At 39.1% G+C, this 19,263-nt stretch overlaps 1 protein-coding gene across 2 annotated transcripts in view; it reads left to right on the top strand.

Moving 5' to 3' along the window:
- Nucleotides 1–19,263, top strand: part of ARHGEF28 (Rho guanine nucleotide exchange factor 28) — a 135,552-nt gene that overhangs the window by 30,865 nt on the left and 85,424 nt on the right. For both annotated transcript variants that reach the window (XM_072416259.1, XM_072416260.1), the window contains exons 2-4: nucleotides 4,400–4,443; nucleotides 12,402–12,549; nucleotides 13,488–13,781. In XM_072416259.1, the coding sequence (XP_072272360.1) occupies nucleotides 4,408–4,443; nucleotides 12,402–12,549; nucleotides 13,488–13,781 (478 nt within the window). In that variant the 5' untranslated portion in view covers nucleotides 4,400–4,407. The remainder of the gene's footprint in view (nucleotides 1–4,399; nucleotides 4,444–12,401; nucleotides 12,550–13,487; nucleotides 13,782–19,263) is intronic.

Below are 19,263 nucleotides of genomic sequence, written 5' to 3' on the forward strand. Positions count from 1 at the left end.
TTAAGCAGCGCTCTATAAGACTAGCACGTCATAGCTCCATGTCTCGGCTAAATATGAAATTCCTGAGCTGTGGAGGAATGAAAACAAGTGTGTCTTGTTCTTTCCTACCGCAGTTACATAAACACCTGGGCCTGCTAATTGCTGTCATTATGCTGTGTAATATTCCAGCATCTGCACGGCTCCTCCATAGCTGTACGCTCTTATCTTTACACATATTCATGGAAAGATTTATTACAGCCCACGTTCACATTATTTGCATGTTCTCCACTGGTCCACATGTGTCCTGGCCATTGTTTCAGGTAAAAGAGCAGAACAGGTAAAACTCCCATGGCATGAGATGTGAGCTCCCCCTCACCTACTCAGGTCTGCTTGCTTGTTTATGGAATGTAAATGGTTGTATGGAGTAGGAGCAGAACCCATACACAGAGCAGAAACAACTAAAATTAAATCGAGTACACTGGAATAATGTGTGTGACACACATATTTCCACAATGCACCTGTTCTGTTCATTGAGGTGCCTTATGCTGTATATGCACTGTTTAGTAAAATGCAATGCATACAGCAATTCAAAGCAACTGCTGTGTGTTGTATTGCTTTATACTGCCTAAAAGGGTCATGTGCAAAAATGTTCATAGGTTGTGATACATTGACATCCTATTTATATTATTGGGCTGCCTGAACGCCACACACATGAAGTACCGTATTTTTCGGACCATTAGACGCTCCGGACTATAAGACGCACCAGGTTTTCCGGACGGGAAAACAAGAAAAAAAAAATTCATTTGATTTCCCCTGAGATCCAACGTGCGGCACTTGTGCCCGCCCATGAAGGCGCCGCCGATCGGCATTCATCAAATCAATCGGCGCCGCCTTCGTGGGCGGGCACAAGTGCCGCACGCTGGAACACAGGGGAACACAGAGGAGGAACACAGACATTGGCTGCTATCTGCCTCTGTCTGTGTTCCTCCTCTGTGTTTCCCTGAGATCCAGCGTGCGGCACTTGTGCCCGCCCATGAAGGCGGCGCCGATCGGCATTCATCAAATCAATCGGCGCCGCCTTCGTGGGCGGGCACAAGTGCCGCACGCTGGAACACAGGGGAACACAGAGGAGGAACACAGACATTGGCTGCTATCTGCCTCTGTCTGTGTTCCTCCTCTGTGTTTCCCTGAGATCCAGCGTGAGGCACTTGTGCCCGCCCATGAAGGCGGCGCCGATCGGCATTCATCAAACCAATCGGCGCCGCCTTCGTGGGCGGGCACAAGTGCCGCACGCTGGGACACAGGAACACAGAGGAGGACACTGGCTGCGGGGACCGGCGGGGATACAGGTAAGTAAAAAAATATGCATTCGGACCATAAGACGCACCCTGATTTTCCCCCCACTTTAGGGGGAAAAAAGTGCGTCTTATGGTCCGAAAAATACGGTAATGTGTAATACCATTGCACCACAGTGGAGTGTGTGGTTTATTGTGCAGTGTTCGTCAAGCTCCATTTAGCCAGATGAACCACCCGGCACTTCTCAGTAACCGCCCGGCTATTTTTGGGCAGTGACTTTAAAGTTGGGTCACAATACAGGGGCTGCTGCCTGCCTGCAACTTCTCACTCAGCTCAGAAACATTTCTTGGGGGAATACTGTTGTGCTGTTGTGCATCTGCCTCTGTTGAGTTACTTCTCAAAAGATTTGGCCGTTGTCACATTGAGCTGCTGGCTTCAATAACATCAGAATCAAGAACCTGAAAGAAGTCCAGGGGCAGAAAAAAAGTCAGAAGTTCTTATCAGATTCAAACACATTTAAGCCAGAGGATCAACACAATAGTCACCTATAACTTCATAAGGAAAGTTAAACAACTTCAATTAGCCTTAAATGTTTTATAGCAGTGTGTACAGCACGGTCTCCTAATTTATTTGAAAAACTTTCTGTGAGCTTCAGGCAGCCTTGTTAGCTTTTATAGCGCTCGATAAATACAGATTCACTTTAAAAGGCCTAAATTAGGCATGAAGCAGCACTGGAGTCTGCTAACTGCTTGATAAGTCCTTGTTCACACAGGCTTCAGCTTGTATTAGCAGTTTGTTCAGAAAGCTTTCAGCAGCTTAGTTGAAGCCTTGAAATATCTCTCCAGTTCTGATTTTGGAATATTAAACTTGGATCTCAGTGGAAGTGCTGTCACTTAAAACCTTTTTTTCTTGCACAGTTTTCAGATTGTTGAGCAGGGTGTACTGTTATCTTTTTCAGCACATGTGCCAAGCTTCATTGACGTTTTAAACTCTTTCACTTCAAATTATGTAACCCATATGTTTTTGAAAGGGTTAAACCAGGATGCAACACAAAAAAAAGCTGTCAGGATAGTGAGCAGGAGAATATCTAGCAACAATTTATTCCCTGATGTATTTCTGTGGAGTGTCAATCTGTTCTTCCAGTGCTTTCAGGTTCACAAATTGGGCAGGCTCTGCTCAATCTGCGCTAACAGAGGGCAGAGGAGGAATTGGGGTCCAATAACCAGCTCATTGCTATAGCATAGAAGTCTTGAGCCCCCAGGTGAAAGCAATACAGGTAAAACCTAACTCCAGGAAAACAAGTTATCATGAGCAAGCATGAGTATCAAGCAGTTCCCCATTCTCTTCATCAAAAGACAATTCCGCATTGCTGCTTCTAAGTTGCACCACCGCTGGTTACATTTTGTGAATAGCCAGGTGGATAAGAAGGTGGAGAGATGTCTGCAGCATTTAATATAAGATCTGCTGCTATTGACACCTATACAGAAGATTTGCAGGATTTAGAAGAAGAGATGCTTAAGGTAAATTACCTTTTGAGGAAGAGGAAACTGGAAATAAAAAAGTACATGTAACGAATGAAAGTGAAACACATACTGGGAAATAGCACACATGGAGTGGCAATAGAATTATCGGGCCATCATTTAGTGTTATCTCCAAACTGATTAGCTGTAAAGGATTTTTATTCAAACGTTACATTGCAGTACCATAGATTTTTAACATTTTGCCAGAGCACACAGTAGCCCTCAGACATTTTTGGTGTCTAGTTTAATAAAAACTAGTCTCATCTTTATTTTCTACCAAATAATTGGGAATTATATTGTGACTATGTTAACTAAAAGTCCTTTCGGTGTATATTTTGCTGCATGTATAGTTGCACAATATATATTTTTAAATAATACATAATTAATATTGCAACTACCATACAATTTTTTTCCCCACAGTACCTCTGCATTATGAAAATATACAAAAAGGTTTTGCTGATAATTACTGATTTTTACATGTGCAGTAGCATCAAAAGTATTCAAGAGAGTTTTAGTCAGTGTGGCAGAGAACATGGATCTTAATGGTAGTGTTGACTGTCATTTTAAAAAAGCTGCTAGCAGGATTTTGCAGGCTTTCAATAAGCTTCGCATATTGCTGGTGACCTGCTGGCTACTTGTGCATAATAACAGCCAGCGCTCCCATTAGGGGCTTGTTTAGATTAGCATTGGGAACAGCAGTTTTTGTGTGGCTCCTTGGCCTGCCCACACTGCTGCAATCATTCATAAAGAAACAGAGTTTGCATTTTATACAGTGGGTGACACAGAACTACTTACTGCTGCCCCTGGTCATTTGCTATGGGCAGTAGCAGGTGATATGTTACATGTAGGTTCCCTCCTGAAGGTCCGGTTCAGTGGTGTGGGGACTGCTAGTCTGAATATAGCCCTGATACTGAAATTGTTCACATTGGAAGTGCAGAATGTTGCACACATGCATGAAATGTTTTAGGGGCATCTGAGCAAACACTTTCCAAATGCATTGATTGGGTACGGGTCTGTGTTTAACCTCTTCCAGCTGAAGGATACAAGGAAGCTGACAACTGTGAAAATGCTTTGTAACTGCTTGCTGTACCCACTGCTCCTATACAAGGTGAAGACCTTAAGTAAAAGTCAATGTTTTCATTTAGAAAGGGTGAATCTCCCCACTGACGGCACATACAGCAAAATATGACCGGTTCCAATCCCTCCCCACTCCATCCAAACACAGAAAAAGTATGGACTATAATATTACAAAAGTTTCTTTTACCAAGACTATAAGACACAAATAACAAGGCCTTAACTTTTTCCTGTGTCAGCAGCAGAATATCCAGGTAACAGCCACATGCATGACGCACAGAAAACCTGCTTTATGGAGCAGATGGAGATTAGCCGTGGCTCGGCCAGGTACACACCTGTGCTTTGAATAGGTTGTTTGGGTGCAGTGTTTGAGGAAGAGGAAAAATGTAACAGATCCACCTGGCCTATTGTTGCAGCAGTACACAAATCAAAACAGACAACCCTATTTGAATACAGCAGTATGTTTCCTCTATTTTTCATGGTAACATGATGATTTTATGACCTCTTATTGTCATGTCTTTTTTCCACAGTTACAGACATGATGGAGCTCAGCCTAACAAAAGTGCCCCTATATGTAAGTACATCATTTCTCCTTCTTTTTTTTTCCCCAATATGTGAATGATCTTCATGAAAATAAACTATACATTTCATTAAAATAAATATCAGATTGAAAAATAAAGTGACGTATTAGCAACACACTACAGTAAACCTGTCATTAGAGAAATATGGGGCTGCCTGTGCTGCTCTACTCCTGGAAATGGCTGCTATTCGGGTCCGCAGATCTTGCAAGCTGAAAATAATCAGATTAGAGTAAAACCAGAAGAAAAATTATTTTACTTTTTGGTCAGTGTGACTGAAGAGTATTGCAACAACTTGGTCAGCCAGCAAACTAGTATTTTTATTGTCTAGAATTGTATTGCTTATCAGTGGCAGCCTCCATGTTTCTCTCTTGACAAGTTCCTTTTAATCCTTTCAGAGATGTCTACTAGAGGTCCCGACCTGTGTGGTGTATTTTCCATTCATCTGTGCCCTATCTGTCAGTTTTTTCTTTTGCTGACCCATGCCTATTCAGTTCTTTACCACCCTCATCATGTTCATTTTTCCCCATTGTACATTTTATTTGTATATTCAAATTGTACTTTCTTTGTAAACATACATGGAAAAATTCCATTACTTTCTAGTTTTTTTTATTTCTATTTTTTAAACATTCTTTATTTATTGAAAATTAATTTTAAAACAAAAATAATTCAGAACAATAGGGTAAGGTTACAAAAAGGTAAAGAGGGGGGACAGTACATAAGGGGGAGCACATAGTTTTCATTTGACATTAGCACACATCATACAAAAAAGCTTTGGGACCGGGTAAGAAAATGTCAGTGGTACAGAGTAAAAGAATCTACCTTTTTTGCTTTATCTATGTAACGCAATCCTACGTATACCAGGTTACACATTATACCAGTTTCCATGTGTAACTAAGGAGGAGGGTCCAGGAGGCGTTTATTCAGTTCATTTCTATAGAGAGGATGTGTATTGTATCCCAAAGATAGATGGCCTAGAAATGAGTGTGATTTTATCTATGCATGGTGCAGAAGAAGCAAGGGAATATTAAAGAAGTATACAAGTGTGTGGCTTGCCAGTGCCTGACATAATCTAATAGGCCTAGTCAAATAGGCATGTGGAGAGGGTGCTGGGGAGAATAATGTTATCTTATAGCCCAGTCCAGCCTTACCGTCACTTTTTGCAGAGATGTACAGGCTCTTCTCCTGCACTAAATTTGTCTACTTTGGTTTCAATGGCCTTGTTGGGCCTAGAGATCCCACCCACCTCATGTCCTTGCTGGAAGGATATTCAGCATAGCACTTTCATCTAGCACTTTCTACATACCGTACTGTCCCTGACTTCTCACATTTATTAGATTTTATTTGTTGTTTTTAATTATGCAGTGTAAACATCTTATGTGGGCATTACCCAGGGCAGTCTGCATACATATACATCCTAGGACTACTTAGTCCTCCATATTGACACCCACCCATCAAGGCATTTTGATATTTGCATGACATCCCCCAGGAGCCAGCCCACTGCTTGTATCATGGATGAGGGCTTTTGAGAGGAAGGTACTGTGATGTTTTACTGACACCTCTCACCAGACATAATACGCCAGAATTGATCTAAGATAGGGTATGTAATAAAACATGTTAAGACAAGGGGGGGGTCTTCAGCTTTAATGAATAAAAAATAGAAAAAGTAATGTTGAAATAGTTCATTGACAAGGAGATATAATTGCCAGTGTAGACTTAGATTTAAAATGAACAGATGTTTTGAAATGAGCAGTGGTAGAGGTGAGGGTGAGGAATTGCCCAGTTTGGAGCAGATATAGCAACTAATTCTATGGAGGAAAAAGTAGCCAAGTGCATTTACTTGTTTTAGGATCAAGGCAGAAGTAATTGTGACTGGCAGGTCTCATTGGACGTATTTAGGACGTATAAGAGCCCAAAAATGAGCATCCCCATCACCTCTTTAACCTGTGGATCCTTTGGAAATATTGCAATAATAAGAAAAGGCTCCTGGTGCACACAAGGTATTTACTGTAGTTAAAATTTAAGCCCTGTGTAGACTTCTCTATAAATCAGGAGGACATGTCACACAAGCAAGAAATGCAATCTAAGGAGCCATTCTGTACACAAACACTATTCTGAAAGTTCATTAAAAGGTGATTCAGAAGCAATATATTTTTGTGTTGGGGATTTTTTTAAAATTGTAATGAAAAGCTAAAACTTTCTTTAAATTACAGCACATCTTTTGTAGCATGTATAAGTGTTTAGATTTATTTTCATGAAAGTGAGATTTTCTTTCAATATAGTTATTGGAATTTCTGCAGGTGCAAGCATGTGAACATTATTTTACACCAGTAGAGGAGAATGTAGCTTCTTAATGTTATCAGAAAATACAAAAGCATTCATAAAAGACAAAAGACTAAAGAAAGCGAATTGCCGTGACCCGAGAAGGTTCTAGTCAAGCAACTTCTTTCCCATTGGAAATGTTTTCAGGTTCCTGCTTTCTAAAGTTTCATGTAATTGGTTGAAGAAATGATTGCTGTCACAACTTACTAAATGGCTTTTTCAATGAATACAAATTGCAAAGAAAGCATTTTAAGTGGTGAAAATGGCTCACGTGCATCTGAGACCATCAACTCATCGGCTGTATTGAGAATAACTCTCTGTGTTTCACTGAAACTACTGATGACATTTGTAAGGTTAAATACACTTTAATAAAGCTGAACTTCAGGTATGCAGTGCAGCTTTCAACACTATTACCATTGGTGCATTTGTGACACTGGCTGCTTTTTAAAAAACACAATAGAAGTGTATAAGCAGCATTAGCACTTACTGATCTTTTAAACTACAACTCCCAGCATGTACTAGACTATAACACACTGCTACTGCTCATGCCCTTACTCAACAGTTGCATCCTTTCAGTTTCTGTTCAGACCAACAAGTCTGTACAGCCCACCGGTTCAACAAATGCACTTCCTAAGAATCAGTTTAGGAGACCAGAGAAGCTTTAGAACCCAATAATAATTATTAAGAACTTTACACCATGTTGGCTTATAATTTCAACCACATAATATTGTCTCTTTTGAGGATTCCACTATCCAATTATTCCAATCGTTTTGCCCAAAGTTTTCATTTAATGATCTTTGATTTCAGTAATACAACAGAGAAGGAAATTTTCTTAGAATGCATAAAAAAATCATTTAAATATATTTATAATAAATTCTATTTACTGTTTTTTTTTTTTTTTTAATTCAATTCAAAAAATAAAAATCACATACAAAAAATCTATATGCTTTTCCAAGATCTTCAATAAATTTGACTTGCTCTATAGGTAGGAGTCTCTTAAATCCTAACTATCCATTGAATTATTGAAAGTCAACTCACTTTAATGGCTTAGGGCTATGTGAGTCAATCTTTTTTTTCAAACAAATAACAGAGGAATTTATAAACCATCGATTACAACATATTAGAAAATATCAACACAGGTGAATCAATATACCATATACAGATCCATTTTCAACAAGGTAATCTCTAAATACAAATCCATCTGTAAATAAGGAAATATGTTACCCATTTATTGCGTCCCCCCCACCCCATGTTGAAAAGCCTACGCTTCTCTGATCCCTGACCTCTGCAGGTATTCTATACTTCTGAGTGTGTAGAATGTCTGCCCAGACCCCCTACCCTTGGCTGTGGTTTATCCTGCTGGCTCATATGTCACTAAAGGGTGGAAGGTACCACAGTGTGTAGCAAAGGTGGACGACATTTATTCCACCCAAGGATTCACATATTTAAATATGTGAAGTGTCAGGAAAGAAGCAAAGCCCTGGTTAGTCAACAAACAGACCATCAGCAAGGTAGGAATAATCACTCTTCATTTAAAGACTGCCTTTTGTTAGAAGTGACCCTGTGGTGACAGGTGACAGGGTACCCATTAAGTAAAACCAATATAATGGCTTAGAGATAGTATGTCATTGACGCTTCTGACCACAGGAGTGTATGTACTCAAACAGTTGGCTCTATTTTCTCATGAAGCATATCCTACTGTAAAAGTTCCCATCGATTCAATCAGCACTATTCCACAATGTCTCTGTATTTCATTGTTCATCAAGACACAATTGTATCAGCAACCATTATTTGTGTCCTATAGTGCCTTAGATAAATTCCTGGGCTAAACTAGGCTTGTCTGTATCTGCTTTGGGTGCCAACTAAAAACAATGGCGTATTGGAGGCTTGCCTTCTCCTGGACACATGGATCAATTGTTTAATTTGTTTTCCCAGGCTTCAGCTTTAAAACTGAATTCAAAGTAGATATAAAAACAAAAAGCAAATGCAGGCCTGCAGCAAATGCATTCTTTGAGAAAAAAAAACAAAAAACAAATTGACTGACTTTTCACCTCTATGTTGTGGTAATGCATGTTGTGGACACTATCTGCATGGAGTTTGCAGGTTCTCCCCGTGTCTGCGTGGGTTTTCTCTGGGTACTCTGGTTTCCTCCCACATCCCAAAAACATACAGTGAAGTTTTTGGCTTCCCCCAAAAAATTGACCTTAGACTACGTTGATGACATATGACTATGTCAGGGACATAAGATTGTGAGCTCCTTTGAGGGACAGCTAGTAACAAAACTATCGACTGTACAGCGCTGTGCAATATGATGGCGCTATATAAACACTGTGTAATAATGTTAATAATAAAAAAAAATTGCCACATTTTACCATTATACAAAGTAATGCATGGTAATTTGTGTAAGATTCATTTATTATGGACCCAACACATAACTACATCAGGTAGCAACACATCTGCACTGCATTAAAAAATAATTATTTTGTTTCTCTGAAATCTTAGAATTGGATGGCTTGAAATTCAAACCTTTGCCAAGTAGAATGCTGCATTATATGTAATATACCAGCCTATCTATTGCCCCCCCCCCCAAAAAAAAAAAAAAAAAACAAAACAAAAAAACAAGTGGCCTTAGACTGTAGTAAAGACAAATGACTATGGTAGGGACATTAGATTGTGTGCCCCTTTGAGGGAAAGCTAGTGACAAGACTATGAACTTAGTACAGTGCTATGGCACTAAATAAATACTGGGTAATAATAATAATAAAAATCTGCAAATGGAGGTTAACTTCTGTATTCAGAAATAAATTGTTTGTAATTCCTTCCAAAAGCTTCCAAATCACATCAAAAAATGCCTAGCCAGTATTTAGAAAGCATTCCTAATCAAATCTATGGAAACAATAGAGCGGATGACTGTAAAATGCTTCATATGCTGTGACTGAAGCAGCAAAGTAACCACACCACCTTCTTAGCACCCACAAAACAGACTTTTCAACCGCACTAATTTTATCTCACTAAGGGAAACATTGGCATCTCCTCAATATTTTACAAGTACTGAAACCCTAATAAACCACTTTCATAATGTGCACAAATACCATTTTTTTGTAGTCAAGCAGGCAGCTTTGCCACCCCATGCACACTCATAACCTCTAATACTATTTCCTGGGGAATGGGGGTTTGTTTTCTTCCATGTGTCTGAAAATAAGCAGACTTGTATTAGTACTTCAAATCATTTTGTTCATAGACTGATGTCACTGTGTTAAAGGCAAACTTGTCTAAATAGTTTTCTTTTAACTCTGTCAAAGGCAAAGCAATGAATGCACAGGGTAAGTTGTTTTATTACCCCAGTCATTCTGTTGGTTTGTATAAATCTGATTGAATAGGTAGGTTAATGAACACACTTACATAGATTTAACAGAGTTCATCCTCTCTCTCTGCAAGTTAACACTTGAAAAACATGAGCAGTGATCTCCCCAGAGCCTTTTAGTTGGGTGCACCACCTGGCACTTTTCAGTAACCACCTGGCTGTTTTTGGGTGGTTACCTAGGAATTGGGTCATGATACAGGGGCTGCCACCCACCTATAATTTCTTCCCACCCGATTTAAAAAGAATTTCTGTGTTGAATGCTGATGAGGTAAATATGAGATATATGGTATGCTTTCTCTACATACTGTTGAGCATTGCGTGAATGTTTGTATGTTTAATATATGTATATTATGATCTTCAATTATGTATATTTACTATGACATCTTCTTTATTATTGTATGAAATTACCAGATCAATGCTTTGTGTGAGGGAATCCCATGCTAGAATATTTTGTTAGAAATAGCAATAAAGATGCTCACGTGCTGTTACTTTAATGAACGCACAGTCTAGCAGCAGCTATTTACCAAATATTTTGAATGGTTGAAACTCATATTTTTTTTGTTTATTTGTACATGCCAGTGACGTGCTTAGTTTTATTAAACATGCCACTGTCTAGGAGATATGTGATTGAATTCTTGGGATGCTGCCTTATGTACAGACTCATGAATGATATTGCTTGTTGAAGTGTTCCACTGACAACCAACGATTGTTGGGGATAGATTCCTGCTGCTATATGTGAGCTCAGTCCTGCTTATTACTCCTGATTTATATGGAATATGAGCATACTGATGGGAGAATAATTTTCCTTCTGTCTAATGGATAATTTTATAAATGGTCTTATTTTTTTGATGGATTAGGGTTGATTTTTCACAATCTTAAGTAAAGTTGTTGTTTCATAAATGTAATTGCCTGTTTGACTTAGTTGTAAATAACAACTGCTCAAACATCACAAGGCACAATTCTTTTTTGTCTAAAGTAAGGACTTTTCTATGTGATTCTAAATTACCAGTCGGGTTTCAATGTTCTGATAGATTCTGGTTACCATCTGAATGAATTAGTCTGACCTTGGCTTTGCTGCATCATTCCTTTGCCTAAAAGTTGAATAAAGCTACGTACACATGGCAGATTTGTATCGCCCGATAATCGGCATCGGCCAAATATCGGGCGAAAATCTGCCGTGTGTACAGTCGGTGTCGTCCATCGTCCGAACGACCGTCCTGCCGGATCCACGGACGATGGACGACAACCGATCCTAATGAAAGGGAAGGGGGAGAGCGCGCAGCAGGGTGCCGCTCCGTCGCTCTCCCCCTCCCCTCTCCATAGAGCATAACCGGTGCTGTATGTACAGCATCGTTCATGCATCGTGCAGTCCCTTGTCGTTGGAAAGGATCATGAAAGATCCTTTTCAACGACAAAAATTGCAAGTGTGTACGCAGCTTAAGGCTATGAACACATGTCAGATGATTCTCATCTGATAATCGCATCGCGATGAGAATCTGGAAGTGTATAGTGCTCGTCGTCCGTTGTTCTGTAGACCGTCCTGGTGAGTGGACAACGAACAAGGAAGGATCATAATGAAAGTGAAGAAGGGAGAGTGCAGCTGGGAGCCCCTCGCTTGTTCTCCTCCTCTCTCCATAGAGCAGAGCAGTGCTGTATGTACAGCGCTCGTTCATGAATCGTGCAGTCTTTTGTCGTTGGAAAGGATCGTGAAAGATTCTTTCCAATGACAAATATTGAACGTGTGTATCCAGCCAAAGTCTTAGCTGCTTCAGGTTGGTGGTACAGAGTCCTGGATTTTACTTACGGTATATGTAGGAGATATACATTTAGGTCCATAAATATTTGGACAGAGACAACTTTTTTCTAATTTTGGTTCTGTACATTACCACAATTAATTTTAAATGAAATAACTCTGATGCAGTTGAACTGCAGACTTTCAGCTTTAATCCAGTGGGTTGAACAAAAAGATAGCATAAAAATGTGAGGAACTGAAGCTTTTTTTTTTTTTTTAACACAATCCCTTCATTTCAGGGGCTCAAAAGTAATTGTACAAATTAAAAAGCTGAAAATAAAATGTTCATTTTTAATACTTGGTTGAAGTATTAATTGTGTAATGTACGGAACCAAAAAAAGGAAAAAGTTGTCCAAATATTTATGGACTTAATTGTAGTTTTCCTGCATTTTGCTACTTCAGTATATAGGATATAAGAGGCATATATAATTTTAAATTGTGACTTATCCTCTCCTTACACCCTTTGCATTTTGTAGGGTCAAATAACCGTACTTGCCAAGTTTGCTGAAGATCTTCACCTGCCTGAAGATGCAGAATTTTATTTTGCTTATAATGGATCCTGTCACAGGCATGTTGTGTTTGCAGAACGTCTTAGTGCAAATTCTTTGCGCTCCATCCTACCAGGTCAGTATGTTTTTCCTTAGTTTTGATTTATTGTTTCAGAATTTAAAAATCAGTTTACACATAAATGTTTTTAATGAATGTAGATCCCACATCAGTGCACATCAGTTAGGAGAAGGGATACTGTGTGTTTCCCATCCAAAGTGTCTAATAAGACAGCGTCTTCTAAGTTAGGCCAGTTTGCGGGGCCCATCAGGGAAAGAAAGGAGGGCCCAGCAGAAAGTGTTTGTGTGTGTGTAAACATGGAGATGATGAGAAAGGCATGGTTTTGCAGTTTTCCCCTTCATTTACCCTGGAAGTGTGTTACTGGTAAGATCACCTGGTGAAAATAAAGGAAAGAAATTTTAAAGTAAACAAATACCGTTATCATATTGAAGCACTGGTAAGATTCCCTTAGTTGCATGTAGCATCTGAAAAAAAACATGGCAATGCTGCTGCCATCAGCTATATACAGTTTTCCCCCCCAGCCCCTTTTAGATGGGTGTACCACCCTGCTTTTTCAGTGACCACCCATCTGTTTTTGGGTGGTTACTTAAGAATTGGGTCATAATACAAGGGCTGCCACTCGCCTAAAATTTCTTCCCACCCAACTTAAAAATTGAGTTGAACACTGTATATATCCCTCCATATCAAGAGGGTTAAAAAAAGTACCCACTTGTATTATGATTTAAATTTTTAAAGCTTTACAGCTTGGTAAAACTATATGGTGCTGCCTATACTTCTAGTGTGAGATTGATGTTTGTGCTGGCTGGCAGGAGGCTTTGCAGAGCTTCCTGACATCAGAAAGCTGTGGTAACACAGTCATCCTTTTATAGGAGAGAGTAAAATTTTCCTGGCATGATACTGAAATACATTACTCTAAGGTCATTGTAAAGCATAAGAAAAATATAGTCTTGCATATGAATTTTGAAAGTAAGCTCCTTTTTTTCTTTTTATTCCAGGACATAATTGCCCCGAGTCTTTGACCGTGGCTGTATGTATGCACACTGATGGCTATTCTCCAGTTATTGTGGCCTGCACAACTATAGACTATGTAACAGATAAAGCATGCAGTATTGCCCACTTTCTGAGAAACAACTGCGACCACCTCACTTCATCCAGTTACAAGGAAATTCTCGATCAGTTTGATGTTACTCCCAGGGACTTACATTTACTAGACCGCAACATGATGCTGTGCTTTGCACATGAGGACATGACACCATCTTGGAATCTTCTTGGATCCTTTTCTGAAAAGGGTAAGAGTTTTTGTGACACATTTGTAGAAATGTTCTCCACTAGTAGTTTAGAGTTTTATTATATTTTCTAAAAAAATTTCTTCTGTGTTTTTCTGTACTGAAGTCTTCTAATGTCTTCTCTTAGCATGGTCTGGTCCTCTATTTGCATCCATCTTTGCTGCTAACAACCTATTTGTGGCTACCACTGGAGTGCTCTGTTTGCAGAAGGGAGACCTTTATTGAACTGGAAAATTCCTAGGGCAGATGATTCCTTGCAGAGTAGGAGGAGGGTGTAGGCAGTAACAGGTCATGATCACAGTGAAGGTAACATATCATGCTGGTATTTTTTTGCTGTGACAGGTATACTTTATTTTGGAGATCTCCAGCCTATTTCACACAGATATGTGTTGAGACAATAAATGTAGGAATAACCCCTTGATTATATTTTTTTAATACTTATTCCAAAACGGGGCCTTCTTTAGTGCAGAAATACACAACTGCAGACCTTGAAATTCTACTATCATAAACCCACATGGCCAATTTTAGCACCACAATTTATTTATGAGCAAAAAAATATTTGCAGCTCCTTGAGCCCAAAATCTAGCTCTCCTCTTACTTTTAGTAAAACCTTACTGCGGGTATCTAAAATTGCTGACTAGGAAGAACATAAATATTACCATAATATAACCAGTGTTATCACCTTTACATGTTAAGAGCAATGTTGGCATATCTACATGCTTCTATTTACGTAACAACTGCCATTTTGGCTGTGTGACTTTAGCATAGGGATCAGATCTCTAAATGTCCCCCATGTACATGCCAGGTTTCATGAAATGGATTGTGATTGCTGGAGCTGACCATACATCACAGGGGAGTGATGTGTAGCCACTGCAGCAGTCTACCCTGGAGCGGAATTGGTTAGGAAAATTGGGACTACTTTCCAGCCAGACAAAATGCATTAGGTTTTGAATTCAGAAAACAGAAATTAGACAAGAAAAAAAAGAAACTAAAATACAATACAGTGAATAAGATAGTATATGAAAGATTGCTGTGAAAGTTTAAATCTACTTATACATGAATAATGTATAATGTAATGGACCCCTCATTTTCCTAACCAACCCTGGACCAGTTTCTCCAGTTGGTTATTACTGGTGGGATATACAGTTTCACAATTACTTTCATTTTTTACTGACATTGTTGTTGACTTGTTACACAGGACCCATGTTCTTCCCTGATCACTACATGGTGACCCATTTTACTAATTTTGGTGGTGATGTTGATGATGATATATACATGCACATGTCTGGTGGTAGTTTTAAACATGCACAATATAACTTTCTTTCCCAGGTTTGCTGGCTATTGGCACATCATGCTGCAAAACAGACTGGTGCTGTATCACAGTGTACATTTTAATGGTTGTGTTTATTCAGAGGAAATAAATATATATACATTTTTTTATATTAAAATGATTATTATTTATATGTCTATCTTTTTCTTTAGTTATATTGGGAAGTTGTTCTTATGTGTGAATGTAGTATCTGTAGTAATTGTCCAATTTTTGTTAAGATATACAAGTTTGAATTCTGCCCTCTTTCAATTTTTTGTCCCAGTCATCATTCTGAACAATAACAGTTGGTTGGAGGCATTTCCTTTTTACTGTGATTTTTTTCCCCCTTTTTTTTTTTAAAAAGGAAGCCCTTGATAACTATCTTGCACTTTGGATTACCATGAATCATGTGTGAGCGGACTGTTAGTTTACAATGAGGAAAACCGGGACACCAGAAAAAGCGTAAAGTGTTTATTGTAAGATGTTAAATTAAACTCAAATTAAAAATAACACAAAGACATGAAACGGAGAACACAACAGGAAATGAAACAATCACTAATAAAAACAGAAAAAAGTGACTAATGCCAGACTTCAGTATATAATAGAAATACAATGGATTAATTAAATGGATTAAGAAATTGGGCCATACGTATCACGGTGCTACTAGCAGTATCAGGCCTGGACTTGCTATAACTGGGAACATAGGGAGGCTGTTTATTGAATTACAGAGAAATGGTGGATAAGAAAAGGGCATGGTACATGTCTGGATTTGGAGAGGGCTGCGTTAAGGTCTTTGTGTCAACATCCTGTGGGTTTGTGTCAGTGATATCAGTTTGAAATGCTTCCGATATCATTGACAGATGAATCTGACCTACAATTTGACCTCCTGACCTACATTTGACCTGCTTCAAGCAGGTTTTACATTCAGAAAAAAAAAACTATTTAAAGCTAATAAGCGTGTCGATACATGTCCTATAAATCCTCTCTGTACAGGTGGGTTTTCTGCTGGCAGTCGGAAACACATGCTGACAGTCTACTTGGCTGCTACCTGATGGTTAATTTCCATAGTCCATCATCATTTTAATATTGCTGCTTTGCTATAATGAGCTGACTACTCAGCCTTGATAAATGTGCCCTGGGCCAAAAATGCCCAGCCCTGAACAGCTGGGGTGTAACAAGAAATAATAACTGAGAATAAAGGTCAATGTCTAGAGGTTTGTGTGCTGTTCAGGCCTAATATATGAATATGAGGTTTTTTCAGGGTATTTGTCCAGTCAAACTCTAGACAGGTAAATACACAATTTACACAATTCAAATACCTATAGGAGAATTGTATATTCACTTTTTTTTGTGATTCTGTTAAGCTACTTTTGTTACTAACAGGAAATTTTTTGGTGGGCAGAAAATTAACCCTGCTTGTACCATATGCATCAAGTACCCATTGATAACTTATCAAGGTTTCCCCTGATTTTGTGGCCAAAAAAACCTTATACTAGCTTGTATTTATCATTGCCCTCAGCTCCACACCACTTATTAGAAGACACCAATACATCTCTTTTCAACCCCCTGATAATTGGTGAAACACGTCAGTTAGCGATAACTGTGTCCAACTACATCAATATAGAACAGTTGTTTTTCTGTTTAGCTAGAGAGCATCTTATATGGTGCCTAATGTTATTTTTTACAAACAATTAAATCTTCACTGTGCAATTGCCAAAAAAACCCTTTCTTCTTCTCTTCGTCTTCTCCTAACATCCTCGTTCATTCTGCTCTCAATCTCATGCATAGAGGACGGAGCACACAGATAGTCACTAAATTGCTGCTCCTTCACTATCCAGTCACAGGCTTTCCCAAGCTGTATTGCTTTGCCAAACATCAGCAGTGCTGATCTAAATAAAAAAATCTGTTTTAAAGCACTATGGCAGCACACAGGGTAGCAGCTTGTGGCTCTCTACCAGCCCTTGTATAGGAGCGGGAAGATCAGTATGTGCCATTCTACAAGAGAGCTCCCTCCATCAGGACAAAAGGTTGATGACTGCTCCATTCGCATGTTGTCAGGATGTAACCTGAAATGCTCAGTGGCTTTTGTCACTTTCCCATGACCAGTTGGGTGGATCACAGGGAGAGTCGGTTTGGGTATAATGAACTAGGAGATTGTCTCTTCAAACAGGTCAGATTTTCACATGTCCCCTGTGTGTCTTTTTCCAGTTATTTCCTCCCTCTTTGTAGCATTTGGTTTACAGCAGTGCAGACCTTTGTCCCTCGCTCTGTTGGATGCATGTAAATCCTATTGCGTGCACTATATTTAATGTGAACTTTCCACTTATTGTGTTTTCCCTGGTACATTTTAACTCCAAGTGAAACAGCTGTACCACTGCAGGGTAGATACATTCAGGAAAGGTAGGTTGTTCTAAGGCCATGAGAACAGATTTGTGTTGATTTTCATGGGGCGAATGGGATTTTTTCCAAGAAACATTGTCCTACTATTCCCCGAGTCATTATAATTCTTTGAGGGAAGACTCCTAAACTAGATATCATTGATTTATATATTTTTGTCAATTTTTATAGCAGTGGCTGTGATTGACAAAGAGAACCTGAATGACTGCTCCTACCTTAGTTCTGTGAACTCCACAGTCTCACATTTGTCCAGAATTCATTCTCTTTGCATTGGGAAGTCTTCTGTTTTCCTAGTACATTGCGTAGTATAGTTGCTCTCCTCCTCCTATAGTTCTATGTGAAGATTATGCTTTACTTATGAGATGTCAAAAATGTCCAAGCACAACCAAAGTCATTGTTTTAGTGTTTTTCTCCCTGGCTGTAATGCTCAGCCTGTGGTTTCACTGTTTAGTAGTAATAAGTATAATAAAATATATGTCATAGGATGACAGGCAGGAATTAAACAAAATCAACAATGGCAGCCCCTATGGAGTACGTCTGTGATGGTAGGGCTAATTTTAATCAGATATGGGACAGAAATGTGGCTCAGGGGTAAGTGCCTTGGCCTTTGCAGCAGTAGGTCCCAGGTTTGAATCTTGGCCAGGACTCCATGTGCATGGAGTTTGCGTGTCTCTGTGTTTGCATTTTCCTCCGGGTACTCCGGTTTCCTCCCACATTCCAAAAACATGCAGTTAGGTTAATTGGTTACCCCCCTCCCCCAAAATTGAGCCGGCCCCTCTTCTTCCTGGTTCGTAGAAAAAAAAAACGCCGATCTTGTCTACCCTTTTATGTGAAGTAAAATTTCTAAATTTAGGTACGCTTTAAGTTAATTGCCCCCCCCCCTCCATTTGCCTTCTTTTATTTATCCACAAGGGACAGGTGTGAAAACTAGGGGCCCCACCCTAAATTTTTCCTATTGCAGAATATGAATTATAAGAGGTGCCTTTTCAGTTCATTTATTGGTGATAAAGACAAACCCTACTTCACCCTGGACTATGCTAAGAATATATGACTATGGGGGCATGAGGTGGGTGGGGGGGGGGGCATTAGTTTGTGAGCCCCTCTGAGGGACAGCTAGTGATATGACTATATAAAGAACTTTTATACTTTTAGCTGCAGTATTATGAAGTATTAGTATGAAGGGTATGAAAGCCGTATTTGTCATGATATAAGAGATCGATATTAGGAGAGTGATAAACAAAGGCATCACAGACCTGTAAGCGTGGTCCGGTAAACAAGTGGGTTTAGTACATTGGTACTGAAATGTTTAATATGAATGAGAGAGAGAGTCTGTTTTCTAGACTGAAAGTTCCAGATTTAATAAATATTAAAGAGACGTCATTAATAATTTGTGATTTCAGCAAACTAGCTTCTAACAAACCCGAAAGGCATAAATGCAGTCTGATGATGACACTGGGAATTATTTTGCATAGTATAAATTTATAATGTACCAAAACTTTTCTCTCACATAGATCCTCAAGGAATTGTAGATGTTCTGGTAAATTTCCAGGCGGTAATAATGAAGCTCACCAATAGAGGGAGCTGTGTTTACTGTTATTGAAGGAAGAGACAGCTTTATACTATGCAGATTTATTGCCTTTTAAATCTCCCCTGACATTGAGTACACCCATGCTTGCAATAGCTGTAATGTTTTCAACACATGATATTTTGACCATTTTATTATAAATGAGGATGAGCTATAACTCAAAATACAGGACACTTCAAACTTCCCAGTATGTG

The sequence above is a fragment of the Pyxicephalus adspersus genome, chromosome 6 (genome assembly GCF_032062135.1).
Source record: "Pyxicephalus adspersus chromosome 6, UCB_Pads_2.0, whole genome shotgun sequence".
NCBI classification, from domain to species: Eukaryota; Metazoa; Chordata; class Amphibia; order Anura; family Pyxicephalidae; genus Pyxicephalus; species Pyxicephalus adspersus.